Source organism: Periophthalmus magnuspinnatus, chromosome 18 (assembly GCF_009829125.3).
Source record: "Periophthalmus magnuspinnatus isolate fPerMag1 chromosome 18, fPerMag1.2.pri, whole genome shotgun sequence".
Lineage (NCBI taxonomy): Eukaryota > Metazoa > Chordata > Actinopteri > Gobiiformes > Gobiidae > Periophthalmus > Periophthalmus magnuspinnatus.
Genome location: NC_047143.1, coordinates 15232009 through 15258718, shown reverse-complemented (window position 1 = coordinate 15258718; position 26710 = coordinate 15232009). Strand labels below are relative to the sequence as shown.

Sequence of the window (26710 nt, the reverse complement as noted above, 5' to 3'; positions counted from 1 at the left end):
GTGGCTCTTGAGGTCAAACAAAGTCAGATGGTACTGTCTGCATGTAATTATAAAGTGTTTTACTGTCCAATAATCAGGAGGTGAGTGGTTAGCATGCTAGTAGTTGTTAGCGTTACAGTCACAGCAAAAGTCCACACTGGTCTCTGAGAGTTATGAAAAGTGCATATAAACTCATCGCTGTGAACAAGAAGGATGATTGGTAAGTGAGGAATAACTTTGGACCACTGCAAACTGTTTCAAATGAACTAGTTCTGTTTTCACGTTTTTGGGATTTTAAAAATCAGCTACAGAACCTTTAACTTGAAACAATTTTTGACCAATAAACAAGTCTGTAAGAATTCTGTTTACTGGTGGACTGGTCAAGTAAAATAATTTTTACCCTTTTGTTTCCATATAACTACACTGAGTAATCAAAATGGAAAAAAAATAAAAATAAATAATAACAATAAAAATAATAATTATTATTGATCTCCAAAACATATATATGGAAGGATTTGGGTAATACCAACCTAGCACATAACAGCTTAGACTATCAACTTCAATCAATCTTTGAAATTAAATGGAAGCTATAGTGGCAACCGCAGCTAAAAGTCCACCAGGGAAGTTAATCCAGCCTGTTGTCTGTAGGCTCCAATCTGGTGTCTCCCCACAGGTCTGTATTTAAAAGGAAATAAAGAGAGGGAGAGTTATAGGGATTCAGCTGTGTTTTAACTCGCATATGGTGACATTAAAGTGTACCTTAATCTTAAAGTGCATATGAGGCTAGACTAATTCAGAATTTTGCTTCGTGATTTGATATTAGCAGCAGACATGACATTGGTAAAGATAATTCCATAATTGTGACTTAGCTACCATAATCTTAAGGCACATATACCCAATTTTCCTTGCCTGGGATCAAGAATATAAATGGAATACAAATAGACTGGATAAAGAAGTGGACTAAGTGAGTGTGACATCACCCATAGCGTTCAGCTCGAGTCGAATGCAGCTCATTGAGGCTAGCAATTAGGGGGTGAATTTGGAGATGAGTTCCATTTTTGAAATTCCAACCGTGAGTATTTTAGAAACCAAAGAGCCAATCCAGAGTGAGGCTGTTGAAGGTAAAGCCTCTTCCCACCCACACTGCTGGTTTAGCAGGCAGCGGACGCTTAGCAATGCCGTCAAACAAAGCTGTTGTTAAGGCTAGTGGGAGTGTCTTCGGGGAAAGAATGAACTTGATGTGTCTGCTATTAATGTTCATATCTTGATTTATGGACATAATTAAAAATACCAGGATCATGTAGAGGGGGTTAATATTCCTTTCAAAAGAAAGGAAAGAAAAAACACAGGGAACTGAAAAAACGTTGTGCATATCTGCAGAATCAATGAGCACAGCACTAAACTCTGTTAACTGAGGTGAGAGAAATGCCATTTAGTTTGTTTAACAAGTTACAAGTTTGTTACTGGACAAAAAAAAAATCTGATTGTGCGATCAGACAGAGGGTGAGGGGATCAAACTGATATCCCTCTGTATAAAAAGTACAATGCAATTTTTTTCTTCATACAGATATATTGTATAAATAGCTCTTGAGGTCAACATAAATCTGCTGTGTACTAATTATAAGGTGTTTTATTGTCTGAGAATCAGGAATTGTGTGGTAAACATGCTGGTTGTTGTTACCTTACCGGTAAGTCCTTGCTTGTAAAGTGTCCCTGCATGTGTTGATGACATAAGTAGGTGTATTCTGTTTAAGAACAACTCAACACAGCTTTTTTTTCTTTTCTTTTTTTTTTTTTTTCTCACTAATTGATACTTAACTGGTGTAAAACTGATGAATATTCACCACAGGCACTATCCCACCAAACCAAGTAATAATCAGAAAAACATAAACAAAAAACAAAAACAAAAAAACTCATATGCACTTTAACCGCACCATTTTAAACTAACATCCGTATACTGCTGATTGCTTCCTGTTTGAGTGACTATCTTGGCTTTTCTTTTGAAAGAAAAAAGTAGCAAATGACCCCAAGTCTTTTCATTCTGGGTAAAAAGGGTAGATCTTGAAAGGAGAGAGGGATAGACCTGGTGATGTGGCAAAGGGCTGAAAAGGTCATTGGATCTGGACGAGTTTAACCAGGGAGATCGCCGCGGTGACAAAGGCATAATGGCGTTTTTCGGCTTGATCAGACATAAGAGGAGCAGGTCTAGTCTCCGGGGGATTGTCCTTAATCTCGTCACCCGGATATGTCTAATGTATTCATGAGGCTGTTTGACTCTACCATGTGTTCAGGGGCTCCTCAGAATAATTGGATTTTAAGTTTTTTTAAGTTTTTCTGATGACTTTTTTTCTTTCATGTGGGTTTAAGTATATTGATTATTTCCATGAAGTATGCCATAGTTTTATTAAATATGATAACAAAAATATGACATTGACTGTCAAGAAAACTCAACGCGCTGTTTTACCAATAAAGATTCAAAACAGGTTTAGACATATTTACTCTGATCAGAGGGGATCAGAGGGAAGGAGCACAGAAGAAAACCACACGGACGCTCTTCCATGAAGTCTGCCCTGCCTTCTCCACTGTGTCCTCCTCAAGCCAGGCTTTTTATTAACAGTTTGACATTCCAACAATTTCCTTATTTGTCAATAGAACAACATCCCAGACCCCTCCTCACATTCACACGGCCTTTCTGTTTTTTAGGTTGCACACCTGTTGGCCATTCAACTTTTCACTCAGTTCAATCACTTTATGACTTGATTACTTTACGACTTGTTCATACAGACTTGTAGTTTCTCAATCACACCTTATTAGTCTCGTAACACAATATAAAAACACAATTTATTAATGATAAAAATAAAAGCATCCTTTCATCCACATTGACAAAAACTACAACGAAGAAACTTTAGTCTAGTTAAGTATCTGTTGAGATCCAATATCAGTATTGGATCTCAACAGCCATTATAACGCCAGAGTTAACAAAGTCAACCACTCATCTAGTCCGTAATTATTTAAATATCCTATATTATGCAAAATGTACCCTTGTGAGCTTTAAGCCATGTTATAATGCTGTTACCTCCTTAAAAACATACCTGGAATTGTGGTTTGTTTAATTTACGCATGTTTGAGTAACTCTTTATTATCAATCTGTCTGCATCTCCAAAGCTCAACATGTGTTCCACCTTGTGATGTCATGAAGCAGTTTTGAAGTTAACGACTGTCTTTTACCTTTTGTTCAGTAGAGATTAGCAACTCCAGGGCTGAGATTATCCAATTTAATCTTGTGAAGGCGTATGGAGTTTAAAAACACAGTTTTTTGTGTGTTAAACATGTGTAAATGATAAAACACAACTCCAGATATGCTTTTGAATAGAAAACAACATTATAAAATAGCTCAGAAAATAGCATAACATGGACCCTTTAAAAATTCATTGTAAACATTCATAGTATAACTGTGTATAAAACAAGGGAAAACCTATTTCAGTTTGCTTTGAAGCTTTACCGGCCTTGTTTGCTTCCTCTGCATTTCATGACTTTGGGTGACTTTACAGCTAAATTAAACCAAAACAACATTCTTTGAGCTGTTAAAAAATAAATAAATAAATAAATGAGACACAAGGCTTACTGCTGCGTAGAGACAACAGCTGGCACAGAAAAATGGATTCGGGAGCTTATTGTCTAAACTTGGCGTGAACCATTGCTATAACAAGATTAACCCCTTTTCTACACGAGTCATGCATTAACAGTAAAATGCTGTAATTCCACACATCCAAGGTCCTATTTGATTCTACAGCCAAGTTTTCCCCTGGCACTAAGCCTATCACAGAGGAATAGGGCAGATAAACAGTGGTTGTATAACACTGGATCACAGTCCTTGGTACTTTATCATTGTGTTACGTGTATTAATGACAAAATGACTGAACAAGGCTGTAATGTGTATCATATTTATTTGAGTAGCTATCTAAAGAAGACTTATAATGCAAAATTAACTTTTTAAACCTTTTAACCAGGATATAGTTTTCCCCTTCTCATGTTCTGTCTTGAATTTGTACAGAGTGATTCATGCATGTTTGAGTAATTTATACTCCTGTATTCAACACGTCATTGCTCCAATCAACCTCAGTTTTCACCCTCGCAAGTACACGCCTACAGCTCTCTACTTATTTTATTTTCTTAGTTTGTGATACACGTAGGATTTGGCATTGTTGTGTAGCCATTTTGGTACAAATGAAAAAAAACAAAAAAACAATAATAATAAAAAATCAGCTACTTGCTTTACCTACCTAAGTGCCTACAACTGCACAGTCCTTTGTTGTGATGACGTTTACAGCGATGTCAGCTCTCATTGGGCACCGCAGTTTTCTAATACAGAAGTCAGCAGACTTCTTTCTTTTATTGAGTTATTTTAGGTCAATGTTGCAGTTTAAACTGTGTAAATTATAACATACTGATCCACGAGTATCATAAATTATAACTATATAGCAGACAAAAGTACAACATGTCTTCTTTGAATGTGTTCTAAGATAAAACTTTAATTCTTACTTTGGTACATATTTAGTCTATCAACATTTGAAGTTAACCTGGGCCACTGCTCTGCCTGAAGTTCTGTGGCTGAAGTTAAACTCTGAGCTTTGTTTTAACACAATCTGACCATACGGAGCTGAGAACAGATGAGCTGATTTTGCATTGGTAAACAAATCCCTCTCAAATAACATTACAGTCACAAGGTAGCTAGCTAGTCTCTCTCACCTTTTTTTGTTTTAATTAAACACCTAAAGGACCATGAACATTGGTATTGATCTCAGGCTTCTGAAAATGTCTTTTTGTTTAAAATCAATTTTGTATTTTCTCTCAATTTTTCAGAATATATAAAACGTACGTAGACTGTGTTTATTAATATGTGCACCATGTCAACATAGTAACTGCTGAACTTTCCTCCATAGACATACCCCACCCCATGTGATGTCACAAGAATCTATTGTGAAACATTCTAGCCGAAAGCTGACCAATTTACGAGTCAGATCTGTGTAGAGGCTATCCATGTAATAAATACTTCTATTTTGGTTTACATTTAGCAGTGGAGTATTGATTAAAGTTTATTGTAAAAAGAACATTTATTTTAGGTATATCTGATGCTAATGACAGAGGGCGTGTGTTGATGTGTTGTGCTTGTCTGAAAAAATGGAATCATTGTGTGCAAACTGTGTGTGTGAATAAATGCAGCGCCATGGTGCGATGACAGCTCCCAAACACAGAATAATGATAATGATCGTTTTGGGATCAAATGTGTTTTCTTGCATTCCATTATCATGTCATTAAAACGATGTGAGCGCATGCTGTTGAAGTATGAATGAAATTATGACAATTAATAAAATGTACTTCCCATTCAGTGTATACTTAACGGCAGTGTACCTGAAATATGCAGACAAACAGAACTAGTTCATTTTAAAGCAGACCTATTATGCAAAATCAAAATCAACTTTTCAGAGATTTTAATCATGTTATAAATGTTTCCCCTTCTCATTCTCACCCTGTCGGTGTTGTTGTTGGAGTGATTCGTGCATGTCTGAGCAGCAGTAATAAGCAGCAATCGATTATTTTCAGGACGCCATATTGCCGATCAATCACTGTTTTCACTGCCACCGGCATATGCCCACTGTTATGCACTTAATCTATTCTTCAATTTAATTTTCTTAATGGGTGATATGTGTAGGATTCGGCAATGCCACATAGTCATTTTGGTACAAATTCTAACATAATGATCCACGGATGTCACAGATTTTAACTGTATAGGAGCCACATTCTCTGAGACTTTTGCAATGATGGTAAAGCTAGCTGACAACTAGCATGCCTTTCCTGATTATCTGACTTATTTTGAACCCTAGAGCAGCTTATACAATATATCTGTATGGGGTCAAGACTAATTTTGCTCAAATACATGGGAGAAAAATGTTTATAGGACCTTTAAGATAGTTACATTAGAATGTTACATTGGTAGTGTTAAAGTATATATCCACAACAAAGTACTTCAATGTATGTGATTACAACAATTATGATGTAATTAATGACCAAAAAAAGTTCACATACAATTCTTGTTATGGGAACTTTGTGGTGTAAAAAAAAAAAAAGCATAATTATTGTCTTACTATTTTTTGTAAAACTACAGATTGATTGACAAAATTCCCATGGCAACTTATCAATAAATGTGCTGTCCAGAAATGCCAAATATTGCATTGCTGAACTTCCTCCAAAACACTTTTCATTTAAAGAAGCCATATTAGGGTTTTGTTTGATATAAAGTTATATTCTATGACACATGTGGATCATTATTTTATATTTTGGGCATTTTAAATCACAATATTCATCTAAAGCTACTATTAAAAGAGTTTTGAGTTTTGTTTGAAACTATGGTGTTGATTCATGCCTGCCCCTTTACATATCTGTGGAAAGTTGACCCCCGCTCATCGTATGGATGCATGTTTTTCAATGTATTTTTAGGCAAAACAGGGAAAGGGAAAGAAAACAACACCCCCATGGAGACAAGCAGGAGGCATAACCCCTATTATAAAACTTACGCAGTGCACCTTTAAATGTCGATTTCCCATCACCATGACCCTATCTCCACCACTTTCTCCATGACCTTACACATGATCAAGCCTACTTATCCTACCTCCCTTCTGAGTATTGCCAGTATTTCCACATCGCCATCTGCCCGCCGTGACAGAACGAGACGCCATGCTGAAGTCTTCTCCGATTAAGCCCTCCCCAGCTGAGCTCCACACTCCTCCGTACCTCCTCTAATTGTGATTCTATGCATTCCCCACAGTCCTGCAATCTGTACACTACATTCAGAAAATCTCCACGGCAACCATTCATCATATACAAACCTGCAAGCTGTTTTTAGTCCCCCATGTGTCAATAAGCACTGAGTTTACCTCTTCTACTTGTTAAGTCTGTCTTACAGTTCAGTAGTTATTCCTTACAGAACATCAAGCGGCCTATACGATATTGTTATAGTGTTGGGATATTGAAGACAGGAGCTGGAACTCTATGGAACAAAGAGAAGAGACACATTGTTAAGTTGTGTGAACATCTAGGTTTACAGCTTGTTTTACTTGGTTAAAGGTACTGTGTTGGATTTTTACAGTCTTAAAGGAACCATATGTCAGATTTTGATTTTAAATTCCATAAACATGAGCTAACTGTGTCTCTTGATACAAGGTAGACATGCTATTGCTAACAAAACATATGTTGTTTATGTTATAATTCAATTTTTTTGGATTCTCAAGACAATTATCCAATCAAAAAGAAGAATGAGCTTCACATGAGTTTGTCATTTGAATTGCCAGTTTCAATGCTGAAATCCAGTTGTTATAAGGACTCTCACTGATTTGAATGTTCACTACCTAAACCCCAGCACCTGCAGTCAATCATTTATCAGTGGTAGTACAGTATATGGCATATGGCCTGTCCATATACTCAGCATGACAAAAACGTGTATGTGTCCTCTGTTCTGCAGAGCCTGGGTTGCACTGGCAGCCTGGTTTTGATTGTAGTACCTTTTTTACTATAAACTATAAAACAGCAGGCAACATAAAACCGTTCCTTTACAAAAGTGAAAGCAGTACTATGGTTTGCAGTGGTCCAAAATTATTCACTGCATTGCATTCTGCATTCTGTTCATTTTAATTATTCATTGGGTTTATAAGTGCTTTTCACAAGTTTCAGAGGCCAAAGCAGAGTTCTGCAGTCATGTCAATACTAACAACAACTAGCAAGGTAACTGCTCACTTCCTACTTATTGGACAAGAAGATGTTTTATAACTATATGCAAACAGCCCACAGAGGAGATATTTTAACCTCAATATACAATATATCTGTTCTGGGGTAAGACAAATATTACTCAAATACATGTAGGATTATGTTTGTAAAACAGTACACTACACTACCAAAAGGTGTACCAAAAATAGATTTTAGGTAAACATTTGAAAAAAAAAAATAATAATAACACAAAAACACATTATTTTCTTAAAAAAAGAATATAACACAAAAACACATTATATTCTTAAAACAATGAAAAATGTGCCCCCCGCTCCACTCACTTTGAGGTAAATCATCCTACTACTGAAAGACTAGGTTATCAGGCTAAGTAATGAAAAGCATTGGTAACACAGATGGAACGTGCATAATTATTATGTCTTTGATTTTCAAGCCCCTCTTTATAAGTGCCATTTTGTCCACTTTTCACCATTTGAAAGTAAGAATTTTGTGTTTTAAGTGGTTATTTGCTATGGCAACAGTGCTAATTTGTCATCACACTGAAACCCATGGCTACTTCATCTTTAAATATGTAAATACAGCAATAGATTCCACAGCAAGTCAAATAGTACATTTCGTAATATCAAAATCATTTACAAATGTGTTACAGTTGAAATAGCCTACAAGTGCTTGCATATGATAAATGGGAAAGATTATTGCCTTCCAAGGGCCTATTTATTTATAATTATGATTCAGCTGTAATGGTGTGAATTTCTCAAAACTGGAGACACAACCAAATTTTTGTAATATAACTATTAACTGCAAACAGCTTGAGCTGAGAATTTTAGGAAATTTTTGATTCACCAGAAAGCACACTCATTTTGTGTGACTTTTCTACGTTGTATAGGTTATATTCATGAAAAGGATGACATCACAGAATTTTATGGAGAGCAGTGGTCAATATAAATCTATGGTTTGCTCAATACTTAATTTAATTTTAATGCAATTTTCAAACACTTTCCATGTTTCCCTGGGATGTTCCACAGTAGGGAATTAAACTGTTTCTGTACATGGAGACAAGTATGTGACATCATCAGGCCAGGTTACAAGTCCAAATTGTGGAGAAGGGACCCCACTCACAGTAAAATATATTTTGTGCCTTTCTTTGGCATTTAAAAATACCTGCAGTTGAATCAATGACAGATGGGTTGAATGCCATTTGTGGAAATAGGGAAAATCTTCAAAGAGTTGAATAGTGAATCTTTGACATCCTTGTAAGGCAAGGCAAGGCAAGTTTATTTGAATAGCACAATTCGTACACAAAGTAATTCAAAGTGCTTTACAGAATAAGAAAGACATTAAAGTCACAAAAATCAAAATATAAATAATCACAAATAATCATCATAAAATTAACATTAACAGAAAAGTGCAGAATAAAAAAAACTTCCAGTCATATGCACAGCTAAACAGAACTGTTTTGAGCCTGGATTTAAACATTGTCAAAGTAGAGGCCTGTCTCACATCTTCAGGAAGACTGTTCCAGGTTTTAGCTGCATAAAACTGAAACGCTGATTCCCCATGTTTAGTCCTGACTCTGGGCACCAGCAGTAGGCCGGTCCCTGAAGTCCTCAAAGTGCGAGATGGTTCATATGGCACTAACATTTCGGAGATGTACTTTGATGCTAGGCCATGGAGAGACTTATACACAAGCAGAGCTGCTTTAAAGTCTATTCTTTCAGCCAGGAAGCCAGTGCAGAGACCTGAGCACAGGACTTATGTGCTCAGTACTTCCTGGTTCTAGTCAGGACCCAAGCAGCAGCCTTCTGGATGTACTGCAGCTGTCTTAAAGCTCGTTTGGAGAGCTCCTTGTAACAGACAACAATCTTGCTAGTGTGTGAACACTGCTATTCAACACTATAGTGTACTGAAATATTGCATCTTAGACTTTGTTCCAGTTTTTGCTTCATGTGGATAAGCTCAGTAATTACACAGATCCATCCATAGTAAAAAAAAACAAAACAAAAAAAAACATCTGCATTTTGACAGTTACAAGAAACTGTCAAAAGAAAGTTCCCATCACCATGACCCTATCTCCACCACTCATTTTTTGTTGTCTCCATGGCAACTATAAAACATGGATTAGCATATTGCAACAGTATATGTACCCACTGCACCAGCGTCAACAGTACCAAAACAAATGGTAAATGGCTCCATTGTTATATAGCACTAAAAGAGCTCAAGGAACCACACACCCAGTAACACACAACATTGTACACAGACAATGGGGAGCTAGAATCTCACCTCACCTGGGTCAGTGGATCTGAGGGTCTGACCACTCTACTACCGATAATGTGTTTTTGTTTGTTTGTTTTTTTTTTTCTGTCGAGAGTGGGATTCAAACTGTCAACCACAGGATCAGTGGACACACACTCTACCAACTGAGCTACTGTTGCCTCCTTGACTACAACAGCCAAACATTACCATTAACAGCACTCATATAAAAATTACACAACTTCTACCCTGAATGTTTTGAAGTTGCTCTGTTGGGGGGACAGCAGTGATGAGCACAAACAGCTTTCAATTTGAGTGACAGCAGTTTCAGCAGCAGGCAGCCAGGCAATCACAAGTAATTTCCTTGCAATTTGATTCTGCCGGAGCAGCATTAACTCCATAGGTCTGTTTTGGAGAGCTGCATAAATTCATCATCATGTAACTAGTCCACTTGACAGGTATTAAATGTCATTGTCAAATGTCAAGGCAAATACGTTCTGAGACACTCTGATCTGAGGCAAGGTGTCTTGCTCAAGGACAGGATGGTAGTATGCACTGGTGGGCATTGGAATTGAACTGCCAACCTTTGGATTTGTAGAGTGAAAGATCTACTTTTAGATATGCTAATAGAGCCACATGTACGTTGTGAATAAAATGCTACCGCAGAAAGATTCCGGTGATGGTTTATTGATTTAAAGCTGTGCAAGAGAAGCCTAGAGTTTTACCTCTGATGCAGCAATCTGAAGAAAATGTGAAAAGAGAATTTGTGCGTGCTCAGAGAAGACAAGTTTGAATGAACCATGTGAATAAAAGAGAATTATGGACTGTTGTTCACTCATATTTTTCTGGAATAATCATAGAATGTTATGTTTCCTCTCACGGTAATCGTAACACTAAAATGTCATATCGTGAGATCCCTTCTCCCTAATGCAGCTTTTCAAATCACCAAAATGTCATATTCTCACCAACAATGTGTGCATGGGTATGGGTGTCAGGCACACACACACACATTCATTCATAAACAGGCACATGCGCATCATGAGTGTATGAGCCAAACACACTCACAGGACATGGCATATAGTGAGGTGACATTCGTGCGTGAGTCACCTCTTTTAGACTGTTCCTTAATGTGAATTGTTGGAACCAAATCTCATTTTTTAGAAGAACCAAATTGTTTTCTTTCTCATTTGCATGCATTTTTATACTGATAAACACCAAACCAACACAAAAATCAGCAGAGAACTAGAGACTAGGCAACATGAGTAAGAGCTTTGTAAGCAAAAAATAAATAAATAAATAATACAAAACATTTGAGATCATAATAGCAGTTAATAATAATAATTATTATTATTATTATTAAACTATTATTATTATTATTATTATTATTATTATTATTATTATTATTATTATTATTATTATTATTATTATTGAAGTGCAACGTCTTATTAGACCATGCATAATTCCAATGGGTAACACAATCCCACTCCCAGTTTGAACCATTTTAAACAAATCCTAGCCTTGGTCATTTCTCTCTGTGATTAGTTTGTTGTTAACATTGGTTTCTCTCATTTAAATAAGTATTAAAAGCGCCAGTCTTTTGAAATGAAGAAACACAAAAGATTTGAATCTGACAAAGAAGCCGAAAGTTCTATCTCTAATAGCATAAGAACGGCAGAAAGGGACTACATAATTTAGCAAGGTGAGCTTGAACTCAACCTTTGTGTCAAGCTGCAATGATTGTAGCATATACAATGATTTAGTACTTTTAGCTAGAATGTTTATGGACAGAGATTAGAAGAGTCATTTAACTATTTTGTACAGTCATATCAGTTTTGAAAGCTAAGTCAGTCCAAGCTTCTCCTTTCTGTAGTTGTCCACATAAATTCCATAATAACCAGTTCAATCATAAACAATACATTTATTATTATTATTATTATTATTATTATTATTATTATTATTATTATTGTTATTGTTATTATTATTATTATTATTATTATTATTATTATTATTATTATTATTATTATTATTAGGCCCGAGCCTGGGACTCCGTCCCGGCGAGGGACTCATTAAAACCGCGTCCGAAACCCGGAAAATGGCAAAAATCAAGTAGTAAACACGCCCCGACATGGCAGTGAGTGGTGTCAAAAATTAGAACTCGACGAGCTCTAATTGTCACAAAAGACCCCGAGAAAAAATAACGAAAGATGACTCGGTAGCGCCACCTCAAGCTTTGATTTTCATGGGGCCAATGGGAGCCCGACTCGGAAAAAAGTCGACGTAAAAATCCGAAACTCACATAAAAAAATAGTACATGTCGGGACATGACAAAAATTATATTATGGCCCCGCCCTAAAATGTACAGGACGCCGGCCATATTGGATCAAACCCGGGAACGACAAAAGTGCACACCCTCACATTCAGGACATTTTCTCGCCCAGTTTTCATCACAAACACTTCAAATTTGGCCAAATCCCTCTAAACCCATGTGTGATTAAAGATTAACAATTACATTTTGATTATGACTTTGGGTGTGGTCAGGGTGAATTTTCAACAAAATCGCAATTTTTGCAATATTTCAATAAAATATTTATCTTTCACACATTTTTTGTTGGGAAAATGCTAATACAGCGTTTATGCACATTTGTGAGCTGAACGCAATGGTATGCAAATCAAGGCACTCTCTCACAAAATGGCTCTCTAGCGCCCTCTTCAAATTTCATTTTCAAAAATTCGTAGAAGACAAGCGATTTGTCGTGGACGTGTGAAAAAATTCACAGGGGCCTTATTTGTGATGGGGCACAATGTGAGAAAGTCACATGACTGTAGCTGTTATGGTTTAGGAGAAAAATAATGGGTGGAAAATGCGTTTCCATTCTTCTTCTTCTTCTTCTTATTATTATTATTTTGGTCGCGACTTTGAATCCACTTTTGACCCCCTGAACGTTAACGAAAAGTCAATTTTATTGGACCCAAAATTCAAGGTTGGTGAAAAATGTATTATTTTGATGTTCAAAAAAATTAATGTATCAAAATTACTCAATAGCGCCACCTCAAAATTTGAAATACATTGCGGCAATGAGAGACCTTTTTCATCGTAGACAAATGAAATTTGGGACAACCATAGAACATGTCAAGACAAGTAAAAAATTATATTATGACCCCACCCTAAAGCCTACAGGAAGTCGGCCATTGTGGGCAGAACCCCATTTTTTCAAAATTTTACCTCTCACATTTGAATTTTTTGCGCCATGAATTTTCATTCAAGAATCTTGTAAATTGGTCAAAATGAACTAGACACATGTGGGAATATAGGGAACTGTCTTGGATTTTTCTACATCAAAACATGTGGGTGTGGCCAGCAATCAAAGAAAAAAAATATATTTTGAAGTGTTAAAGTGCGCGTAACTCACACATGCAGTGTCCTATTTCCCGGCATTATTATACATTTTTTTCAAAATGTGAATCTGAACACATACATATACAATTTGCATAGGTCAGACATTATATTGCTCCACCCTAAACCCTACAGGAAGTCGGCCATTGTGGGCGGAACCCCTTTTTTTCAAAATTTTACCTCTCACATTTGGATTTTTTGCGCCTTGGACTTTTAATTCAAGAAACTTGCCAAATGGTCACAATGAACCAGACCCATGTGGGATTACAGCGAACTGTCTTGGATTTTTCTACATCATAAAACGTGGGTGTGGCCAGCCTGCAAAAAAATAAGCAATATTTTGAACTATTAAATTGCGCATAACTCACACATGCAGTTTCCTATTTCCCGGCATTAATATACATTTTGTTTACAATATTGATCAGCACCAAATGATATACAATTTACATGTGTCAAAATTTTTTTGACTCCACAGCGCCCCCTTGAACTTTTGAATTGGACCAAAAAAATTACTTTGACGTAAACATTTGAAATTCGACATGGACATTTGGCTTGGCAAACTGAACAAAAAAGTCAATGAGAACATACCTCTATTTTCAACTATGTTGCCGTGGTAACATAATAAATGTGCATTTGAAATGAATGGGGTTCAGAGTACTGGACTTTGCTGTAGACTAAATAGATGCTCTACACTCATCAAACTATGGCCTAAAATTCAAGATTGGCAAAAAAGTTGTATTTTGATGTTCAAAAAAATTAAAGTATCAAAATGACTCAATAGCGCCACCTCAAAATTTGAAATACATTACGGCAATGAGAGACCTTTTTCATCGTAGACAAATGAAATTTGGTACAAACATAGAAGATGTCAAGACAAGTAAAAAATATATATTATGACTCCACCCTAAACCCTACAGGAAGTCGGCCATTGTGGGCGGAACCCCATTTTTTCAAAATTTTACCTCTCACATTTGGATTTTTGCGCCGTGGATTTTCATTCAAAAAACTTGCAAATTGGTGAAAATGAACTAGACCCATGTGGGATTATAGGGAACTCTCTTGGATTTTTCTACATCATAAAATGTGGGTGTGGCCAGCCTTCAAATTAAAAAGCAATATTTTGACGTGTTAAAGTGAGCATAACTCACACATGCAGTATCCTGTTTCCCGGCATTAATATACAATTTGTTCAAAATCTTGATCTGACTGAATAGATATGCAATTTACACATATCAAATATTACATTGCTCCACAGCGCCCCCTTGAAAATTTTAAATGGCATGTAAAAAAATTACTTTGTCACAAACATTTGAAATTTGGCATGAACATCCCTATTCCTATACTTAACAAAAAAGTCAGTGACACTATACCTCTATTTTCAAAGGTGTTGCCATGGCAACGTCTGACATTTCTCACTGAAATACATGGGCTTTGGTTAACTGGGATGAAAAATAATTACTTTGTCATAGACCATTGAAATTTGGTACACATATTCCTCTCATCATACTGAACAAAAAAGCCAATGAAGACATAACTCTATTTCTAACCGTACAGGCGTGACAATGTCATAAATGCTCTCTTTGGAATGAATGGAGTAGTATTACTCAGTTGCTGATTTTGGGGGGAGGAGCGATGTAAGCGGGAACGAAAGGCAGGATCTCCGCGGTGGCGTGTACCCCGCGGTCGCAAGGGGTGGCAAGGGCCTTTATCACTGCTTGCAGTTTTTATTATTATTATTAATAATAATAATAATAATAATAATAATAATAATAATAATAATAATAACAACAACAAAAACTATAATAATAATCATAAAAGAAAATCCCAATCTTATATTCTCAAACCACAATCACACTCACAGAACATGATTGGTGAATTCTCTTGTCTTGCCCAATGACATGATGACACTGTATTGTTGCTAGTAGAGATTGAACTACCACCATTTGTGCCAAGGTCCAAAATGTGGCATATACAACCATCAACAATAATTTTCCTCAATCCTTTAGCTAGCACATTTATGGAAAGCTAGTTAAAAAGTCACTGAGCTATTTTGCTATGATACATCGTGTGCAGTCATATCAATTCCGATGGTAGCGTGAACTAGTCATCGTGAACTCCTCTCTCTTTGAAATAGCAGACTGCGGTGATGTAGCTAAACACACTGACATTAACCAAGTGGCACGGCACATTACTCTCTTGGGAACACTCTGTACTCTTTGGACATGGTGCCACGGATCCTCACCAACTGCACTGCCTCGACTTTAAAATCGGAGGTACCTTTGAATTTCTTTCCCAAATGTATTTCTCAGTTCATGATTTATACAACTCGCTGGAGGGAAACATTGTTTGGAGTGCACTTCAGTCAGAAGTTGTCGCATTACTTTGTTATACTGTTCAGAATTGTGAATTTAGTATAATAGTTATTGGTTTAAATCATAAATGGTAAAATTTTTATATAGAGCTTTTCCACCTTTAAAGCACTCAGAGCACTTTACATCAAGAAGCAATCACCAATTCACCCACACATTTATACACCAATGTACACAGACACTGGGGGCAAGGTGGTTTAAGTGACTTGCCCAGGGACACAATTACAGCATCCTTCCTTGCTGGAATTGCACCTCCAGTGTATCTGTGGGCCAATGGATCTGACTTCTCTATCGATGATGTTCATGTCAAGAGCAGAATTTCAACTGACAGCCTTCAGAACAGTGGACAAACACTTCAGCTACGATCACTATGGTTCCTTTTATGGTTCTGAAAATGCTTTATTTGCAGAAAATAGTGTATTAACATGTAGATTAACATAATCCACAATTTGAAGCATGATAAATTGCTACAGAGAAATATAATGATTAAGACTTATATTAAAACTGCTTTATACCATTGATGCAAAGAAGTTATGTATTCAACTATATACAGCTCATATCTTGTCGCATTACAACTAAAATGACAAAAATCTTGCCATTATTGCAAATAAAATGCATGGAAGATAAATATTGAGCCCAAAAATATATTGTTCCAAATTTTGTATATTGAACAATAAGCTTATATTGTCATTATTGTGACAGGCCTAGCAGGCACTGTATGTTGCCCAAGGACATAACAACATAATTAATCTGTAGAAACTAGAATTACACCGTGAATTGCTGAGTTAGTAGATCTGTCTGCTCTGACATAGATGTTTTTTTTGTTTTGTTTTGTTTTTTTGTATATATATATATATATATATATATATATATATATATATATATATATATATATATATATATATATATATATATATATATATATATATATATAATATTTATTTATTTTTATTTTTTTACTTAGCACATACAACACATTTATCAGCAAATTCCCAAAAGCACACCAGTGCACTTTTCAAGGTTAACCTCCAGACAGGACAGTATTTTCGCAACCATTTTTGCTGTCCCCAACCTCTAGACATAATTTGGATGGACAGCAAGTGACATCTGACAAATATACCCAATCTCTTGCTCACTTTTCGGCTACCGGAGTGACAACCAAAACTGCGATGCATCATGTAATTACATGTGACAAGCTAGCTGTCTGGGTGGCAAGGCAGACATCCAAACTAGCGAGAATTTACCTGGTAAACAGTGCAAAATGGTGGTTGTTTTGAAAAATCTGTCTGACACCTACCCCAGAATATGCTAGCATCACTCCACCAAACTTTGAACCCAAACAAATGTGTCTGGCGTGAGCTTAATGCTACTTCACGGGTCTTGGGAGATTCAGCCTAGCATGCAAATCCATTAATGCCCTCTTTATAGTTAAGCAAGAAAAACTAATCTGCATATACACAGTTCAGAACCTGTGAATACTTATGCAGTGAGGGATTAAGCTAAATCTGTCAACTGAGTCCATGGATGGTTTTAATAGGGATTCATTAGGGAATCGTGGAATCATGGATACAATACACTGGTGATTTAAGTCAGTAGTTTTGTCCAAAATCCAGATATGCAGCTTCATATGCATCATTGTTCAACTGGTTATCCAGACTTTCTAAAGTATTCGCTTTTTTTTCTTCAACAAAGAAGCTTCAATTTCTTCAGTAGTTTGATTTTTGTATTTGATGTAAATGGCTAGCTTTTCAATCACTCTTTACTGACAACAACCAACCGTCTCCCTACCAAAGCTATTCATTGACTCATTGTCACTTAATTGTTACCATATTGTATCCAACTTTCTTGTCTAGGAATATCCACTTCTTCAATAATTAGTACAATACAAATATGTGAGTCACCAGTGAATCTCTCCAAGTTCAGATAGATGTGATTGACAGGTAGATTGGCCAATCAGTGTCTATCTTAAAACAAATCAAAAGAAAAAAGGAGAAAATATCCCAGGGGACTAAAAAACATCACAGATTTTTACAGAATCACTGAGCGAAGCACTAAATTCTGTTAATGTGAGGTCAGAGAAAATTAATTTTGTTCAAAATGACAAGTGACCAATGAGCTCCTTTGTTTAAGATGTATCACTGAAATAATGTTATGTACATATAAACTCTGTTGACATTTCATCCTGGTTTAGTCTTGATGGAGCCTTCTTTGGTCCTGTTCTAGTCCTGGTTTAGTCCTACTCTAGAATGCAAGCCTTATACTATATCATATTCAATTGTTGCCGATTGAGACATTTACCGACACATGTACTTACAATCTTCTTTTAGCATTCAGTGTTGCAGTCTGGTTGTGTGTTTTAGGGGAAATATTCATTGTTTCCACAACAAATTGTTCATTGGCAATTTGCACAATATCTGATTCGCCTTACTCTGCCACGTCTCAAAGTCTAATGAATGGAAATATCTGTTTTCCTATGCTGGACTGGAGGCGAAATTGTATCAGTGAAACTTTGAACAATAGACTTAAGTAAATTACCCCATCCTCCCGCCATCTGCTACCTCCAGGGGAACAACAACAAGCACAAAAAACGGGGTTAGCGAAGAACAGTTCACACACATTGGAATAAAGGCATGAGAAGGGGGCCTGCTGTCACGAAAGATAAGTTTGGATACCTCGAGAAGCATGTGGCAGATTCCCAGTGGTACGGAGCAGCGGGATGGTGCACAGATGCTGTAAACATTCTGACATTTTTTAAAGCATTCCGGATTGACAGGTACCTGGGGCATGGATGTCTTCATTGGACCTCATCAGAGCTCAATGCCGGGGCACAAACAGAGAAGCGGAATGTGTTAGTTGGCATAAGGCTGATAAAGTTGTCAAAAGGAAGCACTCCAGGCAACACGGTTTGTTATGCAGAAGTGAAAGAGCTGCAAAGGTCGTACTTGTTGCTAACTACCGTGTTGACAAAACTACACTATGGTCTCTGAAGGTTGTGAAAAAGCACTTATAAGTTCGCTGTGGTGAATAATTAGGATGCTCTTTAGGGATTAGGTAAAACCACGGCAAACCTTTCAAACTGAACGACTTCTGCTTATCACATTTTCAAGACATTAAAAAGCAACAAATCAAAACTATTCAAAACTGACATTAAATAAACAACAATACAAATAATAATACAATCTGAAGCAGTCTCCCTTAGCTCTCTTGTGGTAATTGTACACATGCACAGAGAGGAGGTCCTTCCTGTGGGGGAATATCCCAATTATCACCATGATGCATGAGCCTCCTCCATGTCCCCTGCTCTATAGACCTGTGTGCCACTGGCCTACACAGCTATAGTCTGCACCCTGCCTCATTCCGCTACCATTACAGGGCTCGGAATAGTGCCAGAGTGAATTATGGGTGCTGAGGTGGCAGAGTGGTTAGTGCTTTAGGAGTAAGGATGGGTTGAGGTTGAATGGTGGCTAATCCAGCATGAGAAAAGCTTGTTGTTTTAATTGCGTTTATTGATGTCACAATATAAACACAAAGACAATAAAAAACAAACAATATTGGAAGCAACAACATCTGCCATTATTGTCATATATATATATATATATATATATATATATATATATATATATATATATATATATATATATATATATATATATATATTTCATATAAAAATATAGATAGAATTTAATGCTAAATTGAGGAAAATGACTGGCAAAGCAATACTATTTCTTTGGAGTCAAGCAAGGTCTCCAGAACACTTTTGATAATATTGAATGGATGGATGGATAAAAGCAATTTAAAAAATGGCTTTCAAGTTTATGTTCATAGTTACACCTTCTAATGTGTGTGATATAAGATATTTGAAACTGAATAGGTTTAGCATCTAATCTGGATTTTTACAGCTTTTTGCATATTCTTTTTCAGATAATTAATGTTGTCATACAAGAGTCCATTTTCTATTGCAAGAGCCACAAAAACATCTCTGACATCTTCTGTTTTACAACTTCTGGCACTTGAAGGGTTAAACTCAGAAATGTCAAGTGTATGCTAACGTGCTATCAAACAGTGGGTGAGAGTAAGGGAGTCGGCGGTATCTAAAATGCCAGGATCAGGGTGCAGTCGTGTTAAGAGAGTGCCAGGGCGCTTATCATTTGTGAATTACAAGTGCCGATAAACCCTGATTAGCTTAGCTGTTGGGGAGAAGAAAAGCATGTACACGGTGGAACATTTAAAACCATCCCTGTGGGCAACATGCTGATTTCCACTTTCTGCAGTTATAGAGTTGCCCTAGGTCATTGTTAAAGGTTGAAGAAGTAGTCAAAATGAAGTGAAAAGTTATATTACTACACATTTTAGAATGCAAGTGTGAGATGAGTATGCTCTGGTAATATTACTGTACAACTACTACAACTACTACAACAACTACTACTGCTACCACTACTATTGCCACGACTACTACTACAACTACTACTGCTACTACAACAACTACTATTGCAACTACTAGAACTGTTACCTAGACTACTGCATAGGATTATTGTTACCACTTTATACTCGTTATTCAACTATGCCAAATGCTAAAGCTATCTTTACTGCTACTCTTACAACAATTTCTAAAAATTCTATTAGCATTTGCTTTTCCACAGTAGTACAGAGATGTATTTCTACATTAACTATCTTGAGTTGTCACAAAGTGAAATGCATTACAACTAATATTAGTCATTGTCAGTTTAGCCCAGATGAGTTTGCACAAGAGATGGGCCGTTTGGCTAAGATTTAATTCTAAGTATTTAATTTAATTTATTTGCAAAAAAAAAAAAAAAAAAAAACATATGACATGGGAGACAAAAGTTCTGCTTTTGGTCAAATTAAAATCCCACACTACAGAGCTGCATTAAGGATAAAAGTAGCTCAGAGAGTGTGATTCCAGGTCCCATAGACGAATGCTGTCATTGTGTCCTTGGGCAAGACACTTAGCCCACCTTGCCCCAAGTGTATTTGTATGCTGTGTATGAATGAGTGTATGAATGTGTGTGTGAATGGGTGGGTAGTTCCTTGATTCCTTGTTAAGTGCTTTGACTTCCTTGAAGTTGGAAAAGTGCTATATTATTATGATCCCTGTCGGTCCTGCCCTTTTTTGCACTTTCCCTCCTCCCTCCTGTGTCTGAGTCTGGAGCTGGGTGGAGATTTTGGCTCCTCCTGCACACACCTGGGGCTATTCGACAATCAGCTGCACTTGGGGAGGATAAGAGGAGCCAGGACCTGACACCCAGTGCCAGATCCTCTGTGTATGTCTGTAGTACTCCTTGCTTGGGGCCGTTCATGATTTTTCACTTTTTGACTTTGCTAACTGGATGTTTTGCTCCTCACCAGATTCTGCTCCCTGGACCCGCTCAGCTCTCCTGCCTCCAACCCTGCTCTTCTGTACCGGTACAGTCTGCTACTCACACTCTACCCTTGGACCATGGCACACACCCTGCTTCCATCTCACAGTTTGATCTACCGTCATTTTTTGCACCTTGCATTTTTTGTAAATAAACACTGTTAAACCTTCCCCAAGTTCCGTCTTTTTGGTCCCTCCTGCCTGACATTACAACATGTATAAAAATGTGACCATTTACCAAATACAGTTTGATGACCACACATCACATGTGAGAATCAACTGAGTCTGGAACAGACCAGGTAACAAACCACAACTTGGTCATTTTACTCATGGGTTTCAGAGCAATGACCATTGTCATAGTAATTCATAATTCAAAACTCAATATTTTATTTATTTCTATTTCTAGGAAGCTGAAATCCATGAATACTAAATGTCAACAAGTTGATCAAGTTTAACTATTACTATTCAGAATGGTAATCACCAAGAAGCTGTTTGGAAGTCAATCCAAAAGAGCCAAATCTACCTGTCCCTACTATTCACCCACTGACATCAAGGTCAGTTCAATTCCCACTTCCACCAGTCCATACTAGTGCAATGCTCTGATATTTTGTGTTTAGTTCAGAGTTGACACCTTTTGTTGTTCACGTAACTGTTAATATGTTGTTGCTGATGTGACGGTTCTATTTGTCAGTTACTGGCCTGTTTTAGAGACTTGCTGTAGGAGTTGAGATGGCTGTTGTTTTGCTCTTGTTTTGGCGTGGATTGCGGCCTACAGTAGCCTTTATGTTCAGAAAATAAACAGAAGAATTTCAGAGTGTTTCCTTACACTAGAACACTACACACGAGTTGTTTATTTTATTATTTTTATTAGAAACACTAATTTAAATAAAACTAAACATCCCACTGCTTGAAATGAAATGTCAAAAACAAAGCTTTTGTGAAAGCTAGACCACTTAACCCTCCATCTTTATGAGGGTCTGATGTTCACATGTCTAATACAAAGTGATGATGAAAAGCGAATAGCAGTTAGCTTAGTGGTAATTGGATAAGCAGCTGTTTCAGAGGGCTTCGGTATGTGTGTCTGTGCCAAGTGCGATGGAGGCGCACGATCAACATTTAAGAGCTAATGAAACGTTTGCACAGCAGCCAAAAGCCTCTGGTTTATGGAGGTGGGAATGGGCAGTGTGACTACCATCAGAAGTACATTAGACAAACTGAAATGGGAAGATGTAGAGGGGTGAAGGAGCTTTGTTACTGTGGTTTATAACAATATTAACATTAATGTAACAATTAACATGATTTACATTTTCATTTATATAATGCTGATTTATTACTTATAAAAAACACTTGCCATGATGTCCAATTTGTTTTAAAAGAAAAAAGCAGAATAAGCATTACATGAGTCTCATTTGGGCTGCCGTTTCAGTACTGAAATCGAGTTGGTTTGAACCTAAAAGGACCCTCTTTCATCTGAACCCTCACACCTAAACCCCAGCACCTGCAGCCAATCATGAATCAGTGCTAGTGCAGCCTCTGCAGCTCAGTGAGTGAATTCTGGAGGGACTAAGCTTTCGCATGAGCCATTCAAGGCATGTGACGTCACCCATAGCGTTTGACTTCAGGCAAATTAAGCTTGTCGTGCAGCAGTTCTAGAGGGAAATTTGGAGCCTGTGCTCATTTCCTATTTGCAATGCAGGGGCTAGCAGGTTAGCAGGTATGTCCACTTACATATACAGTGACACAGAGACAAACTTGTGTGTGTTTTCTATCTGCAGGTTGGAATTTTCTACAGCATAATATTAAACCATATTACAGGTCAGATCTGTGGAGAAGCAAGCACGATCAAAGTTAGAATGCATGTTTTTCAAGGCATTTATTGAGCAATAATACCTGTAGTATGATGGAATATAAGTTTAATGTCAGACCAGAAAAATTACATAGTGGTAGTAAGTAGTAATCTGTGTTTTGGAGGGTCCATCATCTGGTCAAGTTATGAGTCAGGTATGTGGAGTGTTGAGTCCGATTATTTATTTATTTTTGTTTTGTTTTTTTTTGTTTTGTTTTTTTGTTTGTTTTTTCTAACAGATGAAAATTGATTAATACAAGATTGAAATATTTCCATTGGAGACCACACAATAACATCTCCATGGAAAAGGTGTGGACCGCTAGGATTAGTATGATTGTGAGGTTGCTGTCAGAGAAATGTTCCATATTTGATGCATCCTTTTGAGAATACTTGTCATGAACAGCTTACTGTGCAGGTTTGCGATAGATGGGGAGATGGAGGAAAACTCGAGCACTACAGGGGAAATCAATATAGAAACAGAGAGAACATGCAAACTCCAGATTATTTGAACCCCTGGAACACCAACCACCATGTGTTCTTCTGATAATTTGAATCAGAAGACTAATATCTTTCACAACATACTTCAAACCAAAAAATCCAATCAACATTTTTATTTTTTTTATTTATTCATTTTTTATGAATGTATTTATTTATTTCCAATAAATTCTAAATAATATATTAATGGACAGGAGTTTTTAGTAGTGATCTGAAATGCTTCAATGAGTCAGAGTTGTAGGAGAGAGTTCCAGAGGGCAGGGATGGTGGCAGCAAAGCCTCGCCTCCCAAGGTTCAGTGCTTTGTCCTGATGAGGGGGAGGGACCAGGTTATGGAGGGACTTGTATTGGATGCGGTATTGTACGGGGAGCCAGTGGAGTTGTCTGAGGTTCAACATCATGTGACAGAAGGTACAAAGCTGTGTTTTTCATGAAATTATGTAAGATTTGTCTTGCCTAACTTCATCTATATTGTAAATTGCATCAAAATGAGACCACTGTGTGCTGTCTACATCTCACTGGGAAATATTTTGTACTGTCTGTGAATCAGAAGTAAGGTTGGTGCATGATGGCAAAATTCTGTTCTGGCCTTGGAAAATTGTGAAATTATCTCTCATCTTATATTATTGTGGTGAATAATGTGGAGGAGTAAGTCCAGACTGCTTTAAAATAAACAATTTTTTTTTTCCCCAAGATGAAACATTTTTTCCACATACAACATTAAAGAAAGTAACAACTGCAAACCAAGACACCTTCCCACTTCTATCCGAAATGCTTTAACCCTATAGTAGCAGTTGCTATCGTCGCCGATTGCATCTGCAGTTGCGGACTTTCCATTACCGTAACTCTGTAACCAATTGCTATCATGTAAATTCAAATGGTGTCTCAAAGCAGAGGCATGGAGCTATTTAAATATTTCACTGTCATTACGGTAATCTGCCTCCGTTGACCCTCGAAGGTGACGAATGACAGCGCAGATGCCGCAGGGATTTTCCCAGTCACTTATTCAATCAAAGAAAAAATATGGATGGATATGTAAAATAGAGGTAGTTGTGTGAAAAAATGCAGTACATTCTGAAACTTCCTTTAACATGATTTTTAAGGCTAAAGAAAATAATGAAAGTCTAGGCAAGGTCTATAGTGTGCTCAGTCCTTAAAGGATTAAGACTAAAAAGTTTGCTCTTAAATGCAGCATTTTTGAAGCATCTCCATAAAAACGTACATTGCTACTTTCTATTACTACTTTGGCGCCTGTCAGCGCTGTCAAGGCAGTAGTAGAAGTATTATGTTAGATATTGCACCTTAGATCGCAGGACGTGGTTTTTTACTACATCAAGTCGGATGCACACTTTAAAGCTGTCTCATATGTCGGATTGCATTCTCTTCCGGGATGCTGTTTATCTCACAGCTGGCTACTTCCAAAACTCTGAGCACCAAGCCCCAAGGAAACAGCTTTGGTTAAGACATAAGGAGGATGCTGTGATCACTGCAGTCACAATGGTTTAAATGGTTTCAAGTCTTGCTTCATAGCAGAAAATTGTTTTTTGGCGCAAAAACCTTAAGCTTAATTCTAGAGCTCAACAAGTCAGTGGTTATTTTATTTATTTATTTTTTTGTTAGTCAAGTTAAATGATTGTTAATGTTGTAAGTTTCAATTCTCCAAAAATTAAGCTTAACCACTTTATTTTAGGCACAGAGTGCAGCAGAGCACTCACATAATAAAGATATACATAAAATCAATCCTAATATCCATACAATAGAGATCATAATAAAGTGCTGAGATGTTACAGTGCTGTGGAAGTGAAGGGGTCAGAGTTGAGGAGCTGAACGACTGAAGGGACAAAGGTGGCCTTCTTCCTGTGTCCCATCAGCCCATACAGAACAGCCTGTGGGCTGATGGCAATCACTCAAACAAGACAAACAAGAGGTACAGAACATGAGAGGGGTCCCTGAGGATCCTGTGGGCCACTCTCATGGCCTGCTGGTCACACAGAGCATGGAGTGATCTGACTTGGTGCCCAATCACTTTGGAGAAAACATTTGTGGCACCTGTTTTGAATATGATTTTTATTTTATTTTTTGACATTTTGATTTAATAATGGTATATGTTTTACAGTATGTAGACTCCATTTAACTTGTATGTATGTATGTGATATATATATATATATATATATATATATATATATATATATATATATATATATATAATTACTAGTCAAATTAACATTGCAGGCCAACATAAGTCGATACAAATATAATAAACATTTTGGAAAATGTGCCTGACAACACTTTTCTCCAATAACCCACAGCCTACTTTCTAAACTTGTTTCATAGCATTTGGAGAATACAAAGTCTAGGCAGTGGAGATGCCAAATTGGATGGATCTTCACACACTATACTTCCAAAATAAAATCCAAATTTACTGTCTTCAAAATGCAAAAAACCTAACTAGTTCTTTTTAAATGATTTGCAGTGGTCTAAAGTTATTCCTCACTTACCTTATGCATTCTGAGCATCCTAATTATTCACAGCAATTAGTTTGAGCTTTTCACAACTTTGAGAGACCAGAGCGTTTAGGTGTCACCATAATTCTAACAACTAGTATGCTAACCACACTGATGCTAACTTCCTGATTATCAGACAAGAAAACACTTTAAAATTAGATGCCAATGTATTACTTATTTTAACCTTACAGGCTTCTTATACAACATATCTATTCTGGGGCAAGAAAATTTTTTATCAAATACATTGGGGAAAAAATCTGGTACAGGCACTTTAAATGAGATTTTTATTTTAAGTTATTAGAGAACAACTAAGGAGCAATTTAGGTCTAATCTAAACACTGACAGTTACCAAGCCAGAAGTTCCACTTCAAAAGGCTAAGTAAGTAGATAGGCTTTAATATTGTAGGAAATGTTGTTTTATACTGTATGGCATAATGTATCTCTTTTACTAACTACCTCAGCAGATTTACAAAAACTAAATGACATCATTTGGCAGACTCTCTATAGACTGTATTCGAAACTGCGACATCCCAGTAGTAAGACCCAGGTTCTCTCTTTTGTTCACTACACACAGTTGTAAATGGATTGAGGTAGATCAAGAGGAATTGTTAAAAAAGAGGGCAAAAATGAAAGGAATGAACCATGCCCATAGTGACTTGACAGACTATTAACATTTCATGTATTTCAGATTCATGTGAAGAATTGCCCTATTTGTCCT

At 36.8% G+C, this 26710-nt stretch overlaps 1 protein-coding gene across 6 annotated transcripts in view; it reads right to left on the bottom strand.

The window, feature by feature from the left end:
• nrxn2b (neurexin 2b) overlaps nt 1–26710 on the bottom strand; it is a 1142582-nt gene that overhangs the window by 1108318 nt on the left and 7554 nt on the right. For 2 of the 6 annotated variants that reach the window (XM_055228872.1, XM_055228867.1), the window contains exon 2: nt 23517–23534. The exons of the other annotated variants lie outside the window; for them this stretch is intronic. In XM_055228872.1, coding sequence (XP_055084847.1) covers nt 23517–23534 — 18 coding nt within the window. The remainder of the gene's footprint in view (nt 1–23516; nt 23535–26710) is intronic. 6 annotated transcript variants of the gene reach the window in all.